Source organism: Perna viridis, chromosome 2, assembly GCF_037379345.1.
Source record: "Perna viridis isolate PV_CMFRI_1.1 ecotype Kerala chromosome 2, ASM3737934v1, whole genome shotgun sequence".
In the NCBI taxonomy this organism is placed as follows: domain Eukaryota; kingdom Metazoa; phylum Mollusca; class Bivalvia; order Mytilida; family Mytilidae; genus Perna; species Perna viridis.
Window position 1 is genome coordinate 49178527 of NC_142446.1, and position 24270 is coordinate 49202796.

The window sequence follows — 24270 nt, forward strand, 5'->3', positions numbered from 1 at the left end:
ATTAAAATTCTCGTTAAGAAAGGAAGTAAGGTAAAATTGATTAAAATACTTTTTTATGTAACTTAGGCAAGCTTTAATAAAGATAGACGTTATATATTTGAAAGATTGTCATTACAAATAAGCAATGACCCCTTGCATGTTTTTCTATATTTAAATGAAAGACAATTGTTTAGTGCTACATATAATTTTTGTATAATGTACTACGCTAAAGTTCGGTTTAATAATATTATATAAATCATAATGATTTAATTAAAATCATGAAAAACATTATATAAGACTTTCAAAAATCTTAAATTTCCAGTCTTTTATTCCATACTTGAGTTAAGGCTATATTTGAGTATCCCCGTTTTTAGATCTGTTAATGTAAACGGGACACAAAAGTTAAAAGTAACACATATCAGTAATTTCAGTTCATTACATGAGAATTGATCACCCAAACAACAGGAGTGTCTCTGTAGAAAGAGAATTATCAAATAAATACATGTTGGCCTGTTTATATGTTGAGGTGAAGATATGTGGTTGCAACAGAGAAACCAATCAATCTATGGGAACATAATAAATAGTTCTTAGGTAAAAGACAACATGATTGTTAAAAAGATCTGTAAGAAAAAGTTTCGGATATCTTTTTTTATAACTGTAAGCTCCAACAGAAGTATAATATAAAATGCATTGGCTTATTTTACCTGTAATAGACAAGAAGAAAATGGTTTTTTTTTATTTCGTGTCCTGTTGGTTATATTTCAAAGCATAAGAAGAATTGTTTTCTAAACAGTCATATGTAAAGACGCTACATTTTTCAGTGGGAGTACCAGATAGGTCCATGTCCAGGGGAGACTATTGGCGACCACCTGAACATTTCTCGGTATATACTGCATCGATTGGCAGAGATGTTTGGGTTGCGAGTGTCTTTAAGTCCTGTAACTTTCCCTGATATACCATTATAACCACTGCACATCGGAATTTTAGTACAATGAAAATGAGAGAAAAAAATGGAATAATGTTAGTAAATTACTTACGTTTTAAGACTTTACAAGCTGATGTTGTTTATGGTAAATGGTAAGATAATATACATAACGAATGTACCAAAAAATGAAAGAAAAAGCGTCTCATGTAAACTAGTAAACTATGGGAACGATCTTATCGTCTTCAATATGCAGTGTTGTCTTTGTTTGTTTGTTTGTTTGTTTGTTGGGGTTTAACGTCCGAGCAGCAATATTTCAGCTATATTCAGACAATGAACATGAAATGGATGATAAAATGAACATGAAATGATAAAAACAGGATGGGTCACAAGGATAATAGGGTCGACAAATTTTGATTGCCACTGGAAAAAAGGGCAGATAGGTTAGGTCGGGCAATTTAACCTCCTGTGGCGGGGCGCAAAGGTTCCTACTCCTATCGAATACCACAACAGGGTTCTTTAACGTGCGAGTAACGTGGCATCTTTCCCAACAGAGCGCACGGGTCTGAAAGTGTTGTCATTTGCACGATCACTGTACGACAAAAAGCATAAATAAATATTCATTAAACATTAAATACGCCTTCGTTTCTTTTATTACGGGTGTTAAAAGAATAGGCCTGCAGCAGCGCTAAGCTTGTCGTATAAGGCGACTAAATAGTGCTCAGAAACCTAGCCGGGGGCTAGGCGCTCTGCCCACAGAGCAACTTGGATGTGTGCCCCAGGTGGTGGAATGGGGTACCCCTGGCGTGTTGCATGCTGGGGTTGTCAGGCTTTAATACGGAAAACCTGACCGCAAACCATAGTGGTGCACCGTGTTGGGAAAGATACCATGTTCATCGCACGTTAAAGAACCCTGCTGTGGTATTCGATAGGAGTAGGAACCTTTGCGCTCCGCCACAGGAGGCTTAATTGCCCGACCTTACCCATCCCCTTTTTTCCAGTGGCAATCAAAATTTGTCGACCCTATTATCCTTGTGACCCATCCTTTTTTTCATTTCATGTTCATTGTCTGAATATAGCTGAAATATTGCTGCTCGGACGTTAAACCCCAACAAACAAACAAACTTTTATTACAGATTTATTCATCGTGCTATCGATCTTCTCGCTAAGTCTGAAGAAGGACCATTAGTGGGTATGTATGACCTTACATTGACAGGAAATGATATAGAAAGACTGAAGACCTTTCGTAAGAAAAACCCTGAACTAAACAGTTTTAATGTAAATGTTGGCAAAAAAAGATTTACAACTGTTAGAATTCCTCCGCTTGTTGATGTAAAAGGTTGTGGATATTTTGAAGACAGACGACCTTCAGCAGCAGTTGATCCTTACGCGGCAGCAGAGGGTACTTTGCGCGCTAGCATATTTGGGGACTATTTGAAACCCGGTTACTTACATTTGAAGGATTTAAGTTTTTGGGACAGTGTCCAATAACGTTAAGTATGTCATCAACCTTACAACATACCAACATTTAATGTTAAATATGTTTTAATATCAAATTTTAAAGCAGCTTCATATCTCTATTTGCTTGATAGTTTTACTGGTATAACAATGATAAAACAAATTTTGATATGAATAGGTGTAAAACCACTATTAAAAGTTCCATTACTTTCTATGTTGAATTGAGCAATTTTTTTTAAGTTGTTAAAATGAACTTTAACAGGTTTCATCATAGAGGCGACCCTTTAAAGACTCTCTCATAAAAATACCAGCATATGCAGCATACCTTTAATGCTTCTAAGAAAGAACGTTGAAATGAAAGTAGACAGGTACTAAAAATACTACTTTCGTTTGGAAATCAATGGGCTTAAGATCTACACTCTAAAATATTTTCTCTACATCAGAGTTAAAAAAACTGTTGTATTCAGTGTGTACCTTACATGATAAGCTTTCAGATGATACCCTGTTTGCATATACTGGATAAATCACAAAAAAATATACAATGCATCCTAGGAACTACTTTATTTTTTTTACGGACTACTTTCCCTGGTTCCCTTTAATACTGGTATTATACCTTAAAACGAAATACGTTCTGAGGTGTAACACATGTGTACAAAAACTACAAAACATTACAGACTAAATGATGTCCGAAGGAGTGCCCGAAAGGAGATTTCTTACGATCGTTTTTAAAGCAAACAAAAAAAAAACAAAAAAAAAAAAAAAACAAAACAAAAAACAAAACAAAATAAGACTAAACTTAATTGAACAAAAGAAAAGAAACCCCCCAAAAAACTGAGATTAATTCGCTTTGTTTACACAGGAGAAACGGGACACTTATACATATGAAGCCAAGCAACAGCTTAAAGGTTGATTATATAAGCACCGAATGTTCTTACTGCTATATAAATAGACTGAACTGTCATGCAGGGTAATATACTATCGCTTTCCACTTTTTTCTTAGGAAATGAACGTAAATTATCAAACACCAACGTTAAAAAATCCATGTATTCGACGCTGAAGCCGTAAAACCCTCGTTAGGGGTAAGAAACGGTGAGAGAGGGCTTTGCATTTTTGCTGTAACCCAACAAATCTTACAAATATCACATGCACATACTAAAGTCATATATACTCCAACAATGCAACAGAAAGTCGCATTCTTCTTATTACTAAAACGACTTTTCCCGCACCCATGATTAATGATTAAGTAGTACTCCAGCTAAGAATCATGCAAAATGTGATATTTTGTTTAAAATGTAATAGTAAACAGAAATGTACATGTGGCTTTTCATATAGCCCCTGTTCATAGGAGATATTAATAATCAGGAATGTACTGTAGAATTCAGAATTAAAGGAGATAACTCTGTCAATAATACTGAAATACAATAGAAAGTATTGAATTTTCAATGTGAATTATCTTCTTAGAGCTAACGGATTGGAATGAATGATAATACAGTTCAACATATAAACAAACAAAAAATGAAAATGTGTAGCCTTTTGTTAGGTGTATCACATATTACAAAGTTTGCTTGATTCATACTAAGACTGCTACTTAAGTAATAATGCAGTTACGGTTTTTACATGAAAATTTAACCTCCATATTGATTTAGGAGGTGCACAACTAGAATACTTTATGAAGATTCTGCGAAAGTTTCATTAAATTCCATTCAGACATGCAGGAGAAGTAATGGATAAGAGATGGATACCCCCGTCTACATATTCATAAATGAAAAAGTTCATGCTTTGAAATGTGAGGCACTATTTGCACCTTTTCCCACATTGAACCCATATGGTAAAAATCAAACTCACATTTTCCTACCGCATCAGGTGTAAAACCTGCTTACATACACAACAATTTTCTCCTCTGTATTCTTACTATCACGGTCTAACTCTGTATCTTCACTTACATACACTGGTGCTTGTCCACTAAATCATGAATTCTATGAATCTCACAACATTGCAGTTTTTAAACATTCTATTCACTCTTTTTTTCACTCCAGCCACTTCTTTTCCTGTTGTTTGTGCTTAGAGTTCATAATGCTTATCTTTCTACTCTCCTCCTTACCTTTTACATTATCAGTTTTCTTGCAAGCATACTTTTCGACGTACTCCTTTAACTTTTTCGGACCTTCATCGTTTGTCATGGACTAACCACCAACTACTTTACTAAGTACATTTCTCTTCATAGTGTCCCTCTCTCCTTTAACACTCATGCTCTCACTGCCACCTTTAACTTCTTTTTCAATACTAGGTATCTGCAAACTACCCTTCTTAAACTTCAGTACTTTTTAACACCACTACTCTGTACAATATTAACTCTTCCAACAATTTCCATGCTCTCAGAAACACACTCAGCCATGTCTGAAAAAAGAAGATTCAGATGGTAAAAGTGGTGAAATATGTATAATGTAATTTTAAAATTGATAAATTCCGCACTTCCTTAATGCAGTTTGCAGATTTGCTTCGGAAAACAGTACTGTATGCCCTGCATGCCACCCATCTTGCATATTTTTAATGGCACATTCCTATATCCGCATGGATTTGTTGCAGAAATTCTTTGAAGTGGACCATAGCAACCGACATCAATTGGTTGGTAATTCTTTTATAAACAGAATTAGATGGTGCTGCTTAGTCCAATCTATTACACTTTTACTCATGTGTTCTTTAATCATCAAAAAGCATCAGTAGTGCGTGGTATGTCTTCTACAAAATAATTTGATAAAGTCTTAAAAAAAGAGTATCGACTTGGATCATCCAGTCTCAGAAACTTTGCCCACATACTAGAAGAATTTTTCAGCAACTTATCATTCATCCTTTCTCCAAGAAAAAATGAAAATTAGGAGGGAGAGCATTACCAGTAGCATTTCAACATCCTATATTTGCTACTGTTTGACCTTTACCAAATGTTCCCTCTCCTATACGTGAATGTGCTTGAAAAAGCTGAATTTTTAACGACATTGTAGATAAGGTTGGTTGGCTAATACTTGGTTAATGCATTTTCGGGTTCATTTACTTATTTTTTATTTGTTGGATTGGCAGTTTTTGTCAACAGCGTTTCATGATTGATTGATTGATTGTTGGGGTTTAACGACTGAACAGCAATATTTCAGCTCTATCCAGGCGATGAACATGAAATGAATGATAAAATGAACATGAAATGATTATGAAATGAAAAATGGGAAAGGACACGTTGACAATAAGGTCGATGGTTTTGATTGCCACTGGAAAGAGGGAGAGGTGGGTAGGATATGGCAATCTAGCCTCCTGTGGCGCAGCGCGAAGTTTCCTACTCGATAGAATACCAAAACAGGGTTCTTTAACGTGCAAGGAACGTAGCATATTTCCCAACACGGTGTACCACTATGGTTTGCGGTCATGTTTTCCGTATTATGGTCTTGCAACCCCAGCATATAGCATGCAAGTTGTCCAATTTTATCACCCCGGCCAGGGTTCTGAGCACTATTCACCTTTTGTGACATGCTTAGCGCTGCTGCCAGCCTATTCTTTTGACACCCTCAAGTTCTTTAGCGATTGAAGCGGTTATATATTCTATACCAACTTAATCATTCAACCAGGCTGGTGAACTGGATTGAGCTGGAATAAAATTTAAAAATCATGGTATTAACACATAATTAATTTCACAATGTATCAGTTTGACATCTATTTATAATGTCGAATAGATATATGCGGTCTTAACACAACTCGACAAATAAACATTGGGGAGTTAATGCTATAACGATCAAAAGAAGCAAACTTCAGCAATACAAACTCATTACTAAAATGACAAATCCTTGTTACCCTGAAAACCAAATTTTTGAACTTGTAGATCGTTATGGTGTATCCATCAGCACCATGAAAACTGATTTATTCAACGAGTCATAGTTTTCCTTTCCTCGTTTGTCTACCCCGGACTTGACTTTTTATGAGCAACTCGGCGGGTGTTTCTAGAAAAGCAGAGGACGCTTACCCTACCGGTGCACCTGGTCCATGCTCCCAGTTTTTAGTGGAGTCCGAGTTGCTCATTTACTTTCGTTACTTTGTATGTATGATTTTAGTTACTTTATGTTCTTTGTTGTGTATGTATGTTTTCCATGTCTGGTCTTTGTCCCTGGATTACATTCTTTTGATTACCGCTATAACCTTGGTTCCCTTGATTACTCTTTTGACAGTCGTTTAATTCAAAATACTACTAAGTCGAAAGGGTACAAAAGCCATGCAAACAGGATGATGAAGTGGTGATCATTAAATACCATAAAAGTGATGAATTATCAAAAAGTATTAAAACCCTTGACTCACTCTAAATTTCTTTGCGGTTTTTCGTAGTGTTTTGGTGTTTTATCTTTGTAATTTAATATACATAACATTTGTATATGCTAATGTATTGCTTTAAGTAAGATTACTTTATAGAATTTTTCGGAAATCTAGGAAAGATGACCTTGAATGAACCTACTTTAGAATTTTAATGTAAAAAATATAGGTCACCGAATTTGATTTCGAGTAAATTTAGTCTTAATAAAGAGAATTTTTACATAGATTGAGTGGGGAATTTTACTATTTCACAAACTATCACAAAAAAACTGGTAGATAGATTTCTTTTAAATTAATAAAATGAACACTTTACTAATATTATTTCATATTTCAAAAAGAAAATTGAGGGTCATCGAACCTTTTTATTGTAATATTATAAAAAACTAAAAATCCCATTATATTTCTACTGAACATCTCCCCATTAAAGAAGCTTTATACAATAAATGTATGTATTTTTACCAAACAATCATTTGTGTCAAAAAATCTTTTAAAATAATAATGTAAAAAAAATTCTTTTTACATTATTTTAAACATTATTAGTTCAGTGAAAATATATAAGTCTGTATGATTTTTAAAAACACATAAACAACACTCAGTATGAGAGATATACGTGTACTCATGCTACCGGTGCATCTAGATTATTTTTGATTAGCGTTTGAATCCTTGTTCCCTTGATTATCCCTGAAAAGATTATAAATGAAAAGTATGTTTTATTTTATTGAATACTAGCATATTCATTTAAAAATGGTAAAAGGTTTTAATTTAAAATGTAGATATTTCAGTCGCTACAAAAACAGGGATTCTAAAATGAACATACTTTTTTATTATTGTAATAAAAGGTCGCATGTTAATATTTTTTCTGTAAAAATACAATTTTAGTGCAATTATGAAGGTAAAATAATATTGCAACAACTTTTATAAAGTTCAATTAAACTATTACTTCTCTATAAAAGATCACGCACTAATGTATTCTGATGTTCCAGATTAAATGCCCTGATATCGTCAATATATAACAAATATTGATCATTCAAAGATTTCTTATCTTCGATAAGCCTTTTCAATATGCTTGAAAAATATCTCTCACCAGAGAACAAGTCAAATATAATCACAGAACATCTATAAAAGGACATTAATGGCCACAAAAACTAATTCGACAATTTATATGTATATATTCATGATTTCTAAAAACTCAGCTTTATCTTGGGCATCAATCGTAAGATTCTGGGAGGACATGTAAATTTTCCCCGGACAAGACATTTAACAGGATTCTGGCTTTTGAGAAGAAAACGTGTTTTTGAATTCTTAGTGAAGAACAAGGAGGGCTTAGTGTCGTGTTTAAAACATAGGGACTAGTAAATACGGTAAGTGGTTTCTTCAATTATGGTAAATATATATATAAAAAAACTACATGACTTAAAATTCAATTCAAACGTTGAAAAGTAGGCTGCATGAGGTAAATGGATCGTTTATGTAACATAAACATTAGGTTAAGTTTTTAAAATGAAAATTTAATATAATAAGATGCATTCTCATATGCAATGTGTTCAAGCATTATTAAGAAGTAAGAAGTGAATGCAGATGACTACATAGAATTGCTACTAAAATTTTAAAAAAATATGATTTCAGCATATTTATATTAACAAGTCTTGTCAGCGGAATTGACTATGCTTTACCATAGATCGTAAAACTGAAGATGAAACGCATTTTAACATGGCCTCTATATGCCCCTCCAGCTGCTTGCTTGGATGTTTAATGTTGTATTTCAGATGTCTACCGACAAGTATGAGTTATTGCTTCCTGATATTGATTATAAAGGGGACAAAGTGGTTTTAGAATACGTCTTCATCAATCATACTGGGTACGAATTGTGCATCAAATCGCGTGTTGTAGAAAAGGAGCCAAGGAGTGTTGAAGGTAAGCAAACATCACTATTGAAATGGAAACCAGAAAATTCATAGACAAAACCAAGTATTACAGATAAAAAGTTTTGCAGTTTCGTTTTAAAACAGAAAATTCCATTAAATAATACTACATTCGGAGCTTAAAGTATAAATAATACGCCTTAATTTCTATAGGAATGATAGCCAAAAACCTGTTTCAATTAGAACCAATAAAAAATATTTCAAAACCATGTTGTGGTTCATTAATTCTGCATATATCACAGGCTCCCTTGACAATGTAAACTTTTATTTGTTTCCAAAAATGTAGATAAAGCAAAACGCATTGAATGAAAATGAAACTTATTTTGGGGATTTGGTCATGCTTAGGTAAATGAGCGTTTAATGTCTAATTTTTGGCGGGATAAAACACGCGTCATGATGGTGATAATTACCTTATGTGAAAACTAAGTTAATAAAATAATTATCATCTTTTTTTATATCTCGTGACAACTAGTGCATTGAGGGTACATTTAAAATAATTGTTCCGACCTTGAAAAGCTTTAAATATTTAATTGCTCGAAGATTTTGTGTTAAGCTGCATAATTTAACAAATGATTAAAGTCCCCCCTTCGTACTGATCACTTTTCAACATGATAACAACATTTCAAGAAACGTCAGTCATCTTTTGAGTTTGTTCAAATTGAAATCGATTAATCTTTATGATTACAAATAACTTTATGTCTATCGTCAGCTCTTGAATTTTATGAACTGATTTATTCATTCAAATACACTATAGACCATTCAAATTTCCCATTGACTATCCACTGTGTTTCTTTGTTAAATATTGAATTATCCAATTACTTTTCATATTTCAATTCTTCAACATTTGAATACTAGAAAAAAATTAGATACAATATTCATCTAAATAAATATTTGCCGATTTTTCCTTATTGTGTTTTTAAGTTTCAAGAAATATATCATTTTTTTCATTCACGGTCGTTCTAGAACAGCAGAGCACGCTTACCCTACCGTTGCACCTGGTCCATGCTCCTGGTCTTTGGCCCTGGATTACATTCTTTTGATTTCTGTTATAGTGCTGCGGACAGGTATCAAAAAGTGCTTTAGTTTTCGAGTTTAATGGGCCTAGAAGGTATACGGCTATATCGTATGTCAGTGGAAAGATACATCAATGTAGTTTTTGAATATCGTACTTATCAAAGTGAAAAACGGTAATGTTTTCTGCTTTTTTGCATTAATTAGGGGAAGGGTCAAAGATCAATCAACCCCAATACATTTTGATAAGTAATGTAAGTGAAATCGTTTATTGCAGGTATTGGGAAACAAGTAACATACAAAGATCACATGCATAGAATTTCAAAAAATGCAAGAACTTTTTCTGACAAATTTTGACCTTTTAATCACAGAACAAAATTGCCCATAAAATTGCCCATAAAAATGGATGTATTTAAGTGCGTTTTTTATGATTAAGAGACACCGTAGAATATTACAATGTATATCTAAATATTCTTTACTGAATAACAAATAAAATAAACACAACATTCTCGATTCGATCTGCAATATGAGCTTTATAAAACGTGTTTGAGGTTACAAATTTTCCCATATTTTAACTACTAATTAATAATTTCCCGGACAACCTGTTCTATTTCCGAACTGTTAGTACAACAGAAAAGCATGACTATTATAAAAAAAAATAACTTATTTTTTGACCTGATCAATATTTTAAGTGCTTTTTTAAGCAGACAGATAAAAGTTTGACATATATTTTTTCTGTTATTCAATAATTGAGCTCTTAACAATGTTCGTTTTGAGGAAAATGGAATGAAGTAAAGGATATCCATAGTCATGACAACGCCTCAAAAAACAAAAAAATAATAGTCATAAGAATAACATATATAAATTTTAAGAATTGATTAGCAAGCCAAACTGGGTGTTTGGACCAGGTTCATTGGTAGGATATTAGTTTTGACGCCTTTTCTCTGTTTTACCTTAAGCGCCCGTCGATCTGTTCTTATACAAATGATGTCATTCCGGTTTAAACGAAGGAGGGAAACGCTGGCATTGGTTAAAAGTCATCTAGTATGTGACGGTGAAAAGGAGAACGTTACAAAGATTTTTCGTACATGGATTATTTCAAATAAAATCGGCCTTTACTATCATATAGAATGCTGAAAAGTTTCCAAGTATATGAGTGGCTTACTTCCGATCTAGATTTTACAGCATCTTAGCTAGGCAAGGGTTACAGTCCTACCCCTCCCATTGCGTGACAGGAGTGGGCAAGACCGTAACCCTTGGCTAGCAAAGATGCTTTTACAGTTGTGATGCCATATTCAGTTTAGTTCTTATTGACATTTAGATTATAACAAATCAGAATGCGAGTGGCTCACTTATTCATTCTTTGAATGAAGCAGACAGACGTGATTGGTTGCCTGAAATTTAAAATTATGACATTGCAAATGTTCAAAACAAATTTTCTACCTTGTCAAAATATGACAACAGAAGTAACGCACAATACAATGCACAAACCACTTACTGCAACTGCTCTGTACATGTATGTTTACGCCGCAAAAAAAAAGGTAAGTTTATAACAACATATAGACAGTAAATATAGCAAACGATAGATTGTATCTCCTGTTTATGAACGTCTTGATCAGAGCCTCTCTCTTTTTCTAATAATCTTGATCCGCCCCTGGCCTGGACAATGATGTTTCATTTGAACTAATATTCTGTAACGACTATATTACCATTGTGTCCTATTAATACGGGTACTAAAACTTGAGTCTTTTTGAGAGGTAAAATAAATCTTAGAAGTTTTTATTGCGTCTGAACTTCTTTCTTCTTTTTGCGTCAGAATATTTACAAGGTATCTGGTTTGTTTTTAACAACTCGTTTAGTAAAATCCGTTCAGAGCAGCGGCGGTTCCAGAGCGGATGCATTTTATTGAAAAAATTGTTATTTTCATGTGTAAAATTGACAAAAAAAAATGGAAAATGATATCGAAGCACAACCCCCCTTTTCTGAGGAACCCCGGCTGGCACCCCTCCTTTTCATAGTGTGGATCCGCCACTGCAGAGGATATTGCATTACAAGCATCAACCTGACCCACAGTTAAACATCTTAAGACATAAATATTGTGATAGCATGCATGTACATGTTCTCTTCACATGCATCCATGCAAAGTTCAAAGTACACAGTTTATGTACTGTCAAATTTATTATGAAATCCAGCCTTATCATGAACCCCCGAGTTGCATTTTTCGTTTGAGAATCCCTCATTCATGGTTAAATCTTTCACGTTTTATTTAAAGTGCAAGCATATAAAGACAAATGCATAGAAATATGCATGAGAGTTTCAAAACCTCAAATCTTTTCATCAAAACGTAAGGCAGACTCGATACTTTACATGTGACTCTGTTCATAAATCAGTCGGAAACGATTCCGTGTTATACAATTTTAGTACATTCAATAATTTAAATACGTGAAACCCCGTGCAGGTCCGGGTGTTAAAAGAATAGGCCTGCAGCAGCGCTAAGCTTGTCGTAAAAGGCGACCAAATAGTGCTCAGAACCCTAGCCGGGGGCTAGGGCGGCTCTGCCCACAGAGCAACTGGGATGTGTGCCCCAGGTGGTGGAATGGGGTACCCCTGGTGTGTTACATGCTGGGGTTGTCAGGCTATAATACGGAAAACCTAACCGCAAACCATAGTGGTGCACCGTGTTGGTTCCTCGCACGTTAAAGAACCCTACTGTGGTATTCTTCCGGAGTAGGAACCATAGGGCTCCACCACAGGAGGCCAAATTGCCCGACCCTACCCTACCTCTCCCTATATCCAGTGGCAATCAAAATTTGTCGACCCCATTGTCCTTGTGTCCCATCCCTTTTTCATTTCATCATCATTTCATGTTCATTTTATCATCAGTTTAATGTTCATCGTCTGAATATAACTGAAATATTGCTGCTCGGACGTTAAACCCCAAAAAACAAAACATTAAATATGTGAAAATTTGCAACTTTAAACTCATTTTGCAAAGCCCACGTGGCAGATCGAATCGAAAAATGTTTTGTTTATTTTATTTGTTATTCAGTAAAGAATATTTATATATACATTGTAATATTCTACGGTGTCTAATTATCTCTTAATCATTGAAAGAGTAATCAAGGGAACCAAGGTTATAGCGGTAATCAAAAGACGGTAATCCAGGGACAAAGACCAGACATGGAAAACAGACATACACAACAAAGAACATAAAGTAACTAAAATCATACATACAAAGTAACAAAAGTAAATGAGCAACTCGGACTCCACTAAAAACTGGGAGCATGGACCAGGTGCACCGGTAGGATAAGCGTCCTCTGCTTTTCTAGGAACACCCGCCGAATTGCTCATAAAAAGTCAAGTCCGGGGTAAATAAACGAGGGAAGGAAAACTATGACCCGTTGAATAAATCAGTTTTCATGGTGCTGATGGATACACCATAACGATCCACGAGTTCATGATAACGACCATAAAACTTCAGTAGTGATGACTCAAATCTTGTAGCAACATAACCTTGTTCCAAAAGCCTATTTGTTAGAGTTCTAGCGCGATACAAAAAGTCTGCGTAGTATTGGCAAGTTCTGGCATAACGTATGAGTTGTGATATGAACACTCCATACGCAGGAGCCGAAGGTATGTTGCCACAGATGAAAGGTAAGTTGACAATTTTGAATGAAAAGTCATCACGTTTGTCGTAAAGTTTGGTCAATAGTTTTCCTTTACCATCGATTTCTAAGTGTAGGTCAAGATATGAGGCTGACTTCCCAGTGTCTGTAGTATCCTTTATCTCGAGTTCTTTTGGGTAGATGCGATGTATCAAATCCTCGAAATTAGGATTGTTTAAAGATAATACGTCATCTATATAGCGAAAACTGAGATTGAAGGATCTAGCCAAACGATATTCTTTCTTTCTGATTAGATCAGCTATAAAGTCAGCCTCATAAGGCCGACCGTTTGTTGAAAAACACGTCCACCACACTGGACAAATATGTTGTCGATTAAAAATTCCAGCATTTTGTAAACATCTTCCTCTGTATATTTGGAAGATGATTTGGAATTATTTCTTACAAAGTATGAGGAATCTCTACCAAGAACTATATATTTATATCTAGGTGTACCATCTATTTTGGAAAAACAACGATTTATAATGTTTTTAAGTCGGGATTTTAACTGAGTATGGGGAATAGAAGTATACAGTGTTGAAAAATCATAGGTATTAATGCTATTATATTCGGATAATAGTCTGATAATAGACTGATTGTCTCCAAAAGATCTTTCGAATTTTTCAGGATCCACATTGAATTAATACCACTACGGGAGTAACAAGTGTTGTGGTAGGACTGTAGACCCTCTTTGACAGTTGTGAGTATAGAAGTTAAAAGTTTTGAAAGAGGTTTGGTGGTACATTTTGCAGATCATCGCCCTTGGTAGAGAGACCAAAAGAGGATAGCACAGATTTATGGGTTTTTCACAATCTCTTCTTTGTTTGTTTGTTTGTTTGTTTGTTGGGGTAAAACGTCCGAGCAGCAATATTTCAGCTATATTCAGACGATGAACATGAAATGGATGATAAAATGAACATGAAATGAAGTAAAAAAAGAGGGGTCACAAGGATAATAGGGTCGACAAATTTTGATTGCCACTGGAAAAAGGGGGGATGGGTAAGGTTGGGCAATTTATCCTCCTGTGGCGGAGCGCAAAGGTTCCTACTCCTATCGAATACCACAGCAGGGTTCTTTAACGTGCGAGGAACGTGGCATCGTCCCAACACGGTGCACCACTATGGTTTGCGGTCAGGTTTTCCGTATTATAGCCTAACAACCCCAGCATACAACACGCCAGGGGTACCCCATTCCACCACCTGGGGCACACATCCCAGTTGCTCTGTGGGCAGAGCGCCTAGCCCCCGGCTTATCCTTGCTATTATTTTCTACGTCTACCTCTGATAATAAACATTGGATATAAAACGTTTTGCAGACAAAAACAATGTCGTCTTGGGCTTTGTCTGCTGGTACGACAACATGCTTGTCATGTATAGTAGACAATGTTTTTGCTACATCGGGGTCTTTGAAAACTGATGTAGCCTTGGCACTCATTGACCTACTTAAAACTTTCATTCGTTTCAAAATTAAAGACCTCACGGCCTTTAACCACTCTGACAGAGAATCAATGTCTTCTTGTCCTCGTTTTATCCATTTTCTTGCATAGTCCTCGACGGCATCCATAAGAACTTTAAAGTTATAATTCCAATTGATGGAGCGTGGTTCACGGTACTTGGGACCTTTAAAAAGGATATTACGCAGAGATTCGATTTCGATAATGGTTAAATCTCCCGTAACGACGTGACCACAAGGACCATATTTGAATGGAGAGGTTTTGCAAGAACAGTCAGGTGGTTTAGCCTTGAAGTCCTCAATCTCGAGGTTCTGCAATAGCCTTTTATAATTGAAAATTTTGGATGCGATGGGTGAAGTAAAGGAATATGAAATAATTGGTATGGAAAATTGAAAATGCACTAAAATGCTACCAATTTTAGGAACATCTTCGTTTTGTGATTAAATAGTCAAATTTTGTCGGAAAAAGTTCTTTTTTTAACTTTTTTTTTTACATTTTTGAAATTCTATACACATGATCTTCACATGTTACTTGTCTTCTGATACCTACAATGAACGATTTCAATTAAATTTCTTATCAAAGTGTATTGGTCGATTGATCTTTGACCCCTCCTCTAATTAATGCAAAATAGCAGAAAACTTTACCGTTTTTCACTTTGATAAGTATGATATTCAAAAACTGCATTGATTTATTTTTCCATTGACACATGATATAGCCGTATACCCTCTAGACCCATTAAACTTGAAAAATCCGTAGCCGTCCACAGCACTATTAGAATATAGGATCCCTTAATTACTCTTGTACATTTCACTACAAAGCGAAAAGCAATAGACCTTTCGTGTTAAGTTGTAAGCATGCTCAATATACACTTCCGCGAGGTAGGGCTTGAGAAGACAAAAAAAAACATTCCCCGCGAAAATCTATATTGAGAATACTCATCCACTACCCCACAGTTAGCACAAAAGGTTCTATTACAAGAGTTCTTTTTATGAACTGTAATCACAAAAGGTTCTATTACAAGAGTTCTTTTTATGAACTGTAATCACAAAAGGTTCTATTACAAGAGTTCTTTTTATGAATTGTAATCCAATATTGTGTCAAATATACAACATTTTCAAAGCAAAATTTGGGTTATTTGCTTTTGCTGTTACATTTACTCTTTCTTTTCACTCAAAGAGGTCAACTAGATATTGTCTCTTTTATATATTTTTTTCAGATTGCCCTGTTTGGGATAATTACATGTGGAACGATGTTCAAGGAAGACTTGAGGATTTAAGAGATGTGATACTGAAACCAGTAGCTATGTTCGAGAACCCCTTTTTGAAAAGTCCGCACAAGTTTGTGTTATGTGATATCTGGTTATCGATGGATGAACCTGCAGGTTAAATAACATGACAACCTGTGCATTTAATTGCAAATGATACATATATTATTTACGTAAATCTTACGTGAATCGAGATTCACGTTGCAATTGACTTCACATGAAAGAATAATCAAGGGAACCAAGGTTAAAGCGGTAATCAAAAGAATGTAATCCAGGGACAAAGACCAGACATGGAAAACAGACATACACAACAAAGAACATAAAGTAACTAAAATCATACATACAAAGTAACAAAAATAAATGAGCAACTCGGACTCCACTAAAAACTGGGAGCATGGCCCAGGTGCACCGGTGAAAGTATTTTCACGTGCATTTTACTGAACATGAACATAACATGAAGTCTCGATTCATATATATTTCAAGTAAACTTTTTCACAAATCTCACTTGCTCTAATCATTTGTAGAAATGTTTTACGATTATATTTCATTGGCTAAAACATTGTTAAAGTAAACATATGCGTTAATGTTGCCATAAAGAGAGGTCTTCCATGGCTTTTATTAAAAAATGTATTATAGTTGTGTTGGGGAAATACCAGATGACTATTTCCTGTATAAAGTATAATGCAATAGAAAACGTTGAATGTGTTAATAATTCGCTGATACATTTTAATATATGACGATACATATATTTATTTCAAAGTATACAAATACAAAAATATCACTCAAACCAATATGGCAAATTTTGTTATGCTGCATACGTGCTTCAAGAAGTAACCTCTCATAAAATAATTCTTGCCTGTTTTTTTATTATGAATTTCATAGAAGATATTTTCAGTCCAAATACAAAGTTCTTCATATTTTAGCCATAAACTCGCGTTTCAAATGCAAGAAAACCATGGAAAGACTTGACTATGATCCAACTACAAGTTTTCGACCGAAAAAGCGTCACGAGCCATGGTTTAGTATTGAACAAGAGTATTTCGTCGTTCAGGAAGATAATGTTCCTCTTAGCTACGAGCCTGATAAATTCAATTATGATTCTATGAGTAAGTTTCATTGCATGAACATGTCGTTCGTCTCATAGGCCTAATTTTGCTATGCGACAAACACGTCATCAACCTTTTTTGCGACTAATCGGTATATGTTGATACTGAAAAGTAATCATAAGGAAAAACATTTTCTTATATATTTGTAAAAAATGACTTCAATGTTCTTGGTGCATATTATTAATATAGACGGTGATTTAGTGTGTACTAGGTAATTGGTCTCATTATTTATTTTCCTTCCGTTTTTGCAAATGCAAAAAAGGAAAAAGACATTTAAGTATTCTAAAAAAATTCTAAAAGTATAATTAGTCTTAAAAGAGAGTATTCAAACGAAGAGTTTAGAAAAATATAAAAAGTTCATTTTTCATTCATTATGGAAAACTTAAACGTTCGTTGAAAATGAAAAGTTCGATATTGTTTTCTTCTTCCAATACAATCCATAAGTCCTTATTCATTTATTTCAGTTTTATGTACTAAAATAGGCCATAAGCATGCGAAAATGGTTGGGATAGAGCGAGAATTGGCCACACGTCATTTGATTGCGTGTTTATATGCTGGGGTTAAAATAGGAGGAAATATCAGAGAGAATGACCCATCTCAGGTACTATAGAATGGTACAGTTCTTATAAGTTTCTATGGCAATAATTATTCAAACATAAAAAGACAAAATAAAAAAAAAATAAGCAATTATTCAAATCCGATAAAAATAATATTATGAAGCATAAATAATATTACCTCAAGAAATAACTGCTAAGACCACCTGCAGAGTATGAAATATCCAAAAACTGACAAATGTCATTATATACATTTTAGCTACCATTCAAAAGAACATACAGAAAAAAAATAGAATATGAAAAAATGCAAGTGATAAAAATTATGCCACTTAACCCACAAAAAAATAGTATTTAAAAAATAAAGGTTTTGTTTGTTGGGGTTTCACGTCCGAGCAGCATTATTTCAGCTATATTCAGACAATAAAAAAATAAAGGGAGCTTCACACTATGAATTATGCTTGCTCCAATTTTCAATTTATAAATTGCAAGCGTTTTAAGTTATCGAGCAACTTTTAATCGCGAGGGATAATAATAAAAAATGAAATAAAAGAACAACGTCACTAATAAGAAATAAAAAAACCCCATGCAAACCAAACAAAGCACAACTAAGTAAAATTAAAATGTAAGATTGATTGATTGATTAATTGATTGTTGGAGTTTAACTCACGAGCAGCAATGTTTCGTCTATATTCAGGCGATGACCATGAAAAGGATGATAAAATGAACATGAAATGATGATGATGAAATGAAAAAAGGGATGGGACACAAGGTTAGTAGGGTCGACAAATTTTGATTTCCGCAAGAAGGGAGGGATGGGTAGGGTTGGGCAATTTAGCCTCCTGTGGCGGGGTGCAAAGGTTCTTACTCTTACCACAGCAGGGTTCTTTAACGTGCGAGGAACGTGGCATCTTTCCCAACACGATGCACCACTATGGTTTGCAGTCAGGTTTTCGTATTATAGCATGACAACCCCAGCATGTAACACGCCAGGGGTACCCCATTCAACCACCTGGGGCACACATCCCAGGTGCTCTGTAGGTAGAGCGCCTAGCCCTCGGCTGAGTTTCTGAGCACTATTTGGTCGCCTTTTCCGACAAGCTTAGCGCTGCTGTGGGCCTATTCTTTATGACACCCGGATCTGCACTGGGCTAAAATGTAAGGAAATCTAAAATTGAATGCGTTTTTGGGCAACTGTGTAATAAAATAAATGATAGTGAATTAACAACAATATATAAAACTTAACCAAAATTAAGAAAACTAAATATATATCCCAGTGTACTGCTCTTGAATAAATTGTGCAAACTTTTCTCATCAGTGGGAGTACCAGATCGGTCCGTGTCAAGGGGAGACAATTGGTGACCATTTGAATATGTCTCGATACATACTACAACGTCTGGCTGAGATGTTTGGTCTTCGAATCTCTTTAAATCCTATTCCTGTAAGCGGTAAACCCTTCACATCCAGTGGCCACCTCAACTTCAGTACACAACAGATGAGAGACAAAGGTGGAATCAAGTAAGGTTATTAAAAAGGGTAGTGACGGAGGCAGGACAGATTTCATAAATAATTACCTATATAGGCTAACAACCACTAATTCCACTTCCCATAGGCTTCCATGCTAATTTCACAATATTCAATGGCTTCTCTGGACTTTACCTTAACTTTAACCTGCAGATGACTATATATCAGCATGATTCTACATATGTCAGCTCACAATCCTCAGAATGGCATGTGGGGTTAGCAGACTTGCAGTGCAGTACTGGTCACCGGAAGTGAAGGGTCTATAAATAGCATGGGAAATCCCAGTGTTTTCACAAGATAGGGGTGTATTTAAAAATCATTATGGAGATTAGGCTTCACATCACAAGAAGCAAAATGCACCTATAAAATGTACAGAAATGTTTTTCCTTTCAGAAACTGTTTAAGTTTTTTAAATAAGATGAGAACTTTTTTCACAGCACTATGAGGAACAGGGGTAATTTCTGCGTAGGACTATTTTTGCGTACGTTCCAAATGCTCATTGGTTGAATTGGTGGTCTGTAACCTAAAGAGTCACTTTTTGTCTTAGAAAAAATAAATAACTATACAGGTATCTTCCTACACACATACTGAATGCATTTGCAAAGTTTCAGTGAAATGTGACAAGCACTTTTTTAAATATTTGATTTTTAAATATAGGGTAACCAAGTTGTGCGAGCAAAAAAGTGAAAATATTCTACCATACTGAAATGCATTAAATATTTGCAAAGAACTTTTTCTGACTTTTCAAATAAAAAATATCAATCACAACTTGTTTTTTAACAATATCAATGAAGAAATAGTTTTAAAAGTAATCATTTTCTGAGAAATTGGTCTATTTTTAAAAATTTATTTCTGACATGCCTCCCCCTTTTTCTTGATCACATGTCAAAAATCCTAAATCTTTAAATTTTCACAAAAGGTGATATATTTGGCTTTAAATTTGTAAATACAGTGTTTTCACATTAAAACATGACCAGTAAAGGGCACCTAAAGCAAAAAAAGTGCTCAATAATGGATTTTCCATGTTGCCATAGGGGAATGCTTATATGGCCTTAACCGCAGTAATGAAAGTGAGTTTTTCCTCATTTCTAACCTAATTTTTGCTCAAATTTACACAAAACTTGATTTCAAGTGCTTATTACTACCATATTTAGGTAAATATAGCCCTCAAAGTTTAATATTTGATATTTTTACTAAATTTTCTACACTTTTTACAAGATAGGACATAAAAATCAGCCAAAAAGACCAATTTTCCATAATTTGGACCTATAACTTAAAAAAATGCATATTTTGAAGGATTTTTGTAGTGTATTCCTCTCATGGCAAAGTTAACAAGATCTTCAAGTAGTTTAAAGCTATTTCAAGAAACTTTTCATTTTGCCATGGCTTCAGCTTAAGGCTAAAAACCACTAATTCCACTTCCCATAGGCTTCCATGCTAATTTCACAATATTCAATGGCTTCTCTGGACTTTACCTTAACTTTAACCTGCAGATGACTATATATCAGCATGATTCTACATATGTCAGCTCACAATCCTCAGAATGGCATGTGGGGTTAGCAGACTTGCAGTGCAGTACTGGTCACCGGAAGTGAAGGTCTATAAATAGCATGGGAAATCCCAGTGTTTTCACAAGATAGGGGTGTATTTAAAAATCATTATGGAGATTAGGCTTCACATCACAAGAAGCAAAATGCACCTATAAAATGTACAGAAATGTTTTTCCTTTCAGAAACTGTTTAAATTTTTTAAATAAGATGAGAACTTTTTTCACAGCACTATGAGGAACAGGGGTAATTTCTGCGTAGGACTATTTTTGCGTACGTTCCAAATGCTCATTGGTTGAATTGGTGGTCTGTAACCTATATATGCACGTAACTACAAAGTGCATAATATAATGAAGTGTTTTAGATTACAATGGCTTCTCTGCATGTGTGAAGATATATTTATAATGACCAGAATATTTGTAAAAATCATTTTGCTTTAAAATAAGCTGAAATAATCAGCGAATCTTTTTGTTATTGACGTGACTGTTAACTATTTTTCTCAAGTTTTTGAACATGAAATAAATAAAAAAAAAACGACAATAATAAAAGCTAAAAAAGGAAACGTAAGGAAAAAGGAGCATGTACGTGTAAATGTACAAAAAATGTAAGTTCTTACATGCTCTTGCAATTATCAAATTAGGTTTATTCGCCATGCAATTGAGCTGCTTTCAAAGTCAGACGAGGATGCACTACTTCGTATGTACGATCCTACCCTAACAGAAGAAAACAAGAAAAGATTGGGTGATACATCTAACCTGTGGCACCCACAGTTACACAATTTTCTGTGCGATGCATCTAATAAGGCTCAAAGTTCCGTTAGAATTCCTCCACTGGTGTCAATAAATGGGTATGGATATTTTGAGGATAGGCGTCCATCATCTACTATCGATCCTTATGCAGCAGCTGAAGGAATAGTCAGGGCATCCATTTTTGGAGATTTTCTATTGCCAGGGAATGAAGATCTTAAAGATCTCAGCATTTGGGACAGTGAACCAGATTTATAGTTTTTTTTTAACTTTCTTTTAAGAGTGCTTGATTCCTCTAAACAACTGAGTAAACACAGTTTACACGGTTATACAATGCACGATGAGGACTGAAAGCGACAAAAGATGTGGTTTACTTTTAATTACTGTATTTTTTCAAACTTTATATACCAATAAAACGTGTATATCAGCGCTTAAGTCTGAATATTATAGAAGTGTTTCACAAAAAGCTGTAAAAATGCCTACATAGCCAAAATGGTACATATGATAATCATATGGCGCTCGATTCAAAATGTTAATTTAATTATATGGTATTCATATGATAATCATATGTTAACTTATATGATAGTTAAAAGCGTATCATACGATAATCATAATTATATGATAGTAATCAGATTATCAGATAAATATCATATATCAATCATAATTGTGTTCGTGAAAAACAGACTAAATTGTATAACACTCGTCTCATGATATATGTTGCAAACTATATGATTTTCACGTGTGACACTTTGGCTTTGTATAACATCACAAAATTAATACGAATGGAAATCTAGCGTCTTTACTTTTTTATAATAAATTATGACAAACATTGACGTAAACAAAGTGCAATAAGTCAAGTATGAAAAATAATGCATTACAAAAATATGTTGACAATAATACAATACAATACATTATTTAAAACAATTAATTTTTTTAGCATATCAACCAATATAAGTCGCTTGAAAAGTACCATGAAAAAGTAAAAGCTTGTGCAGTACAATTTAAGGTTAGAGGCACCATACTTCGTTTACACACAGTCACTAAAAAATAAACTAAACTAAACAACAACAACAAAACAAAAACAAACAAAATAAAACAAAACAAGACAACAAAAATATTAAAAGGTCAATTAATCAAGAACAATTGAAATGTTTTCCCCATCCATTCCTTAACTGTCCTGCTTTCAAGTACCTGACTAGATGCCATTAACCTCTTAATGAAACGGCACTATGTCTTAGGAGCAAATGGGGTCAATGAGACAGAGACTAGATGATTTATCTATTGCATATACTCTATTAATGTCATCGAATACTCGCCAACGTTCGTGTCGTGGGGAATCAACACGCATTATTAAAATGTATGCTTACAAAAATAATGGTATTTAAATAATTCATTAATACTAAACCACTTATCCTCCGAATGAAATATGTTGAATAATTTGGTTTGATATCATAACGATCCAATTAAAATTATATTTGATCTTTAACCTCATATGAGTGCGCGTTGTTCCTAACTAGTAACTTACCCAATAAAACAGTCGTTTACTCTAGGTATTCAAGTTGTCAACAAATGCATATTTAGGCATAATAAGCAATTTGATGTTTAGCTAGAAATTCAAATCATATGAGATTAAAAATACTCCTAAAATCTAGAAAAGAAATTTAGAGGGATGTTGAGTACAAGTTTAAAAATATTTCATGCAGGGGCGGATCCAAATATTCAAAAAAAGAGGGGGCGGGAGGAAATGGTTTACACAATAAAACAGTCGTTTACTATCGGTATTCAAGTAGTATACAAATGCTAGACTAATTAAATCAACACAAGGATCTGTACATTCAAACTCCATATTTCTACAATCGCTTAGACTAAACTACTGCGACCTTGACATCACTAGGAACAAAGTTTCCCGCCATCTTCTGGAAACCCTCATAATTCAAGGTAATTTTCAGAATACAATAGCATCTAGACTTATTATTTTTCAACCTTTTATACTACTTTTCAGTTAAAATCCCGAGTCAAAAACATGATACATCGTTGTTACTCAACAACAGACGGTAAACTTTGATTCAGATACGTACGTGTAGTACTTAGTAGAGATTCCCCATACTTTGTGAAAAAGATTCCAAATAATCTTCCAAATCTAACGAAGAAAATGTTTTCAACATAAGGTTATTTACAACATATTTGTCCAGTGTGGTAGTTGCGTTATGAGACAAACGGTCAGCATTCAAGAAACATCGTTTATCCTGATCCTTTGATCTCACTGTCCGCTGTATAGATGACGAATTATCGTTAAACAATCCTTGATTAGGGGATTTTATGCATTGCATCTACCCTCAAAGAACTTTAGATGAAGGATACTACAGACACTGTGAAGTCAGCCTCGTATTTTGACCTGCACTTAGAGATCAATGGAAAACGAAAGCTACTGAATAACCTAAACAACAAATGCGGTGACTTTTCATTCCCTATCGTCAACTTCCCTTTCATCTGTGGCAAATCATTTCAGCATCTGCGTATTACAGTTTTCATACCACAAGCCATACGTCATGCCAGAGCTTGTCGTAACTAAGCAGACTTTTTGTACCGCGCTAGACTTCTTTCAGTTGGGCTTCTGGAACAGGGTTATATTGATACAAGATTGAAGATTAATTTGAATGATTTTACTGACCTGGAGGTCGATATACTGGATTTCGACTTGAAAATTAAGTATTTGCAAAAAGCCAACTACATGTAGCATTTTGTAGTTCAATTACACAAAAAAGTCGGAAAGTTTTCTTT

General features: G+C 34.4%; 2 protein-coding genes across 2 annotated transcripts; both read left to right on the forward strand.

Annotated features, from left to right (window-relative positions):
• The first annotated feature begins 976 nt into the window (after positions 1-976).
• On the forward strand, positions 977-2392 carry LOC148625577 (glutamine synthetase-like). Its single transcript, XM_088571060.1, has 2 exons — positions 977-999; positions 2038-2392. The coding sequence occupies exons 1-2, from the start codon at positions 977-979 to the stop codon at positions 2390-2392; spliced, it is 378 nt and encodes a 125-aa protein (XP_088427186.1).
• A 6077-nt stretch (positions 2393-8469) lies between these two features.
• On the forward strand, positions 8470-21747 carry LOC148625578 (glutamine synthetase-like). Its single transcript, XM_088569157.1, has 6 exons — positions 8470-8617; positions 15968-16132; positions 16939-17121; positions 17586-17722; positions 18991-19190; positions 21384-21747. Exons 1-6 carry the CDS (start codon positions 8470-8472, stop codon positions 21745-21747), a joined length of 1197 nt encoding a protein of 398 aa, XP_088425283.1.
• The last annotated feature ends 2523 nt before the right edge of the window (positions 21748-24270 follow it).

Coding starts and splice junctions, on each gene's coding strand:
- LOC148625577 (XM_088571060.1), top strand. CDS start 977: ATGAGAGAAAAAAATGGAATAAT. Junction 1,000..2,037: donor AGAGAAAAAAATGGAATAAT/GTTAGTAAATTA, acceptor CTTTTATTACAG/ATTTATTCATCGTGCTATCG.
- LOC148625578 (XM_088569157.1), top strand. CDS start 8,470: ATGTCTACCGACAAGTATGAGTTATTGCTTCCTGATATTGATTATAAA. Junction 16,133..16,938: donor ATCGATGGATGAACCTGCAG/GTTAAATAACAT, acceptor TTCATATTTTAG/CCATAAACTCGCGTTTCAAA. Junction 17,723..18,990: donor GAGAGAATGACCCATCTCAG/GTACTATAGAAT, acceptor TTTTCTCATCAG/TGGGAGTACCAGATCGGTCC.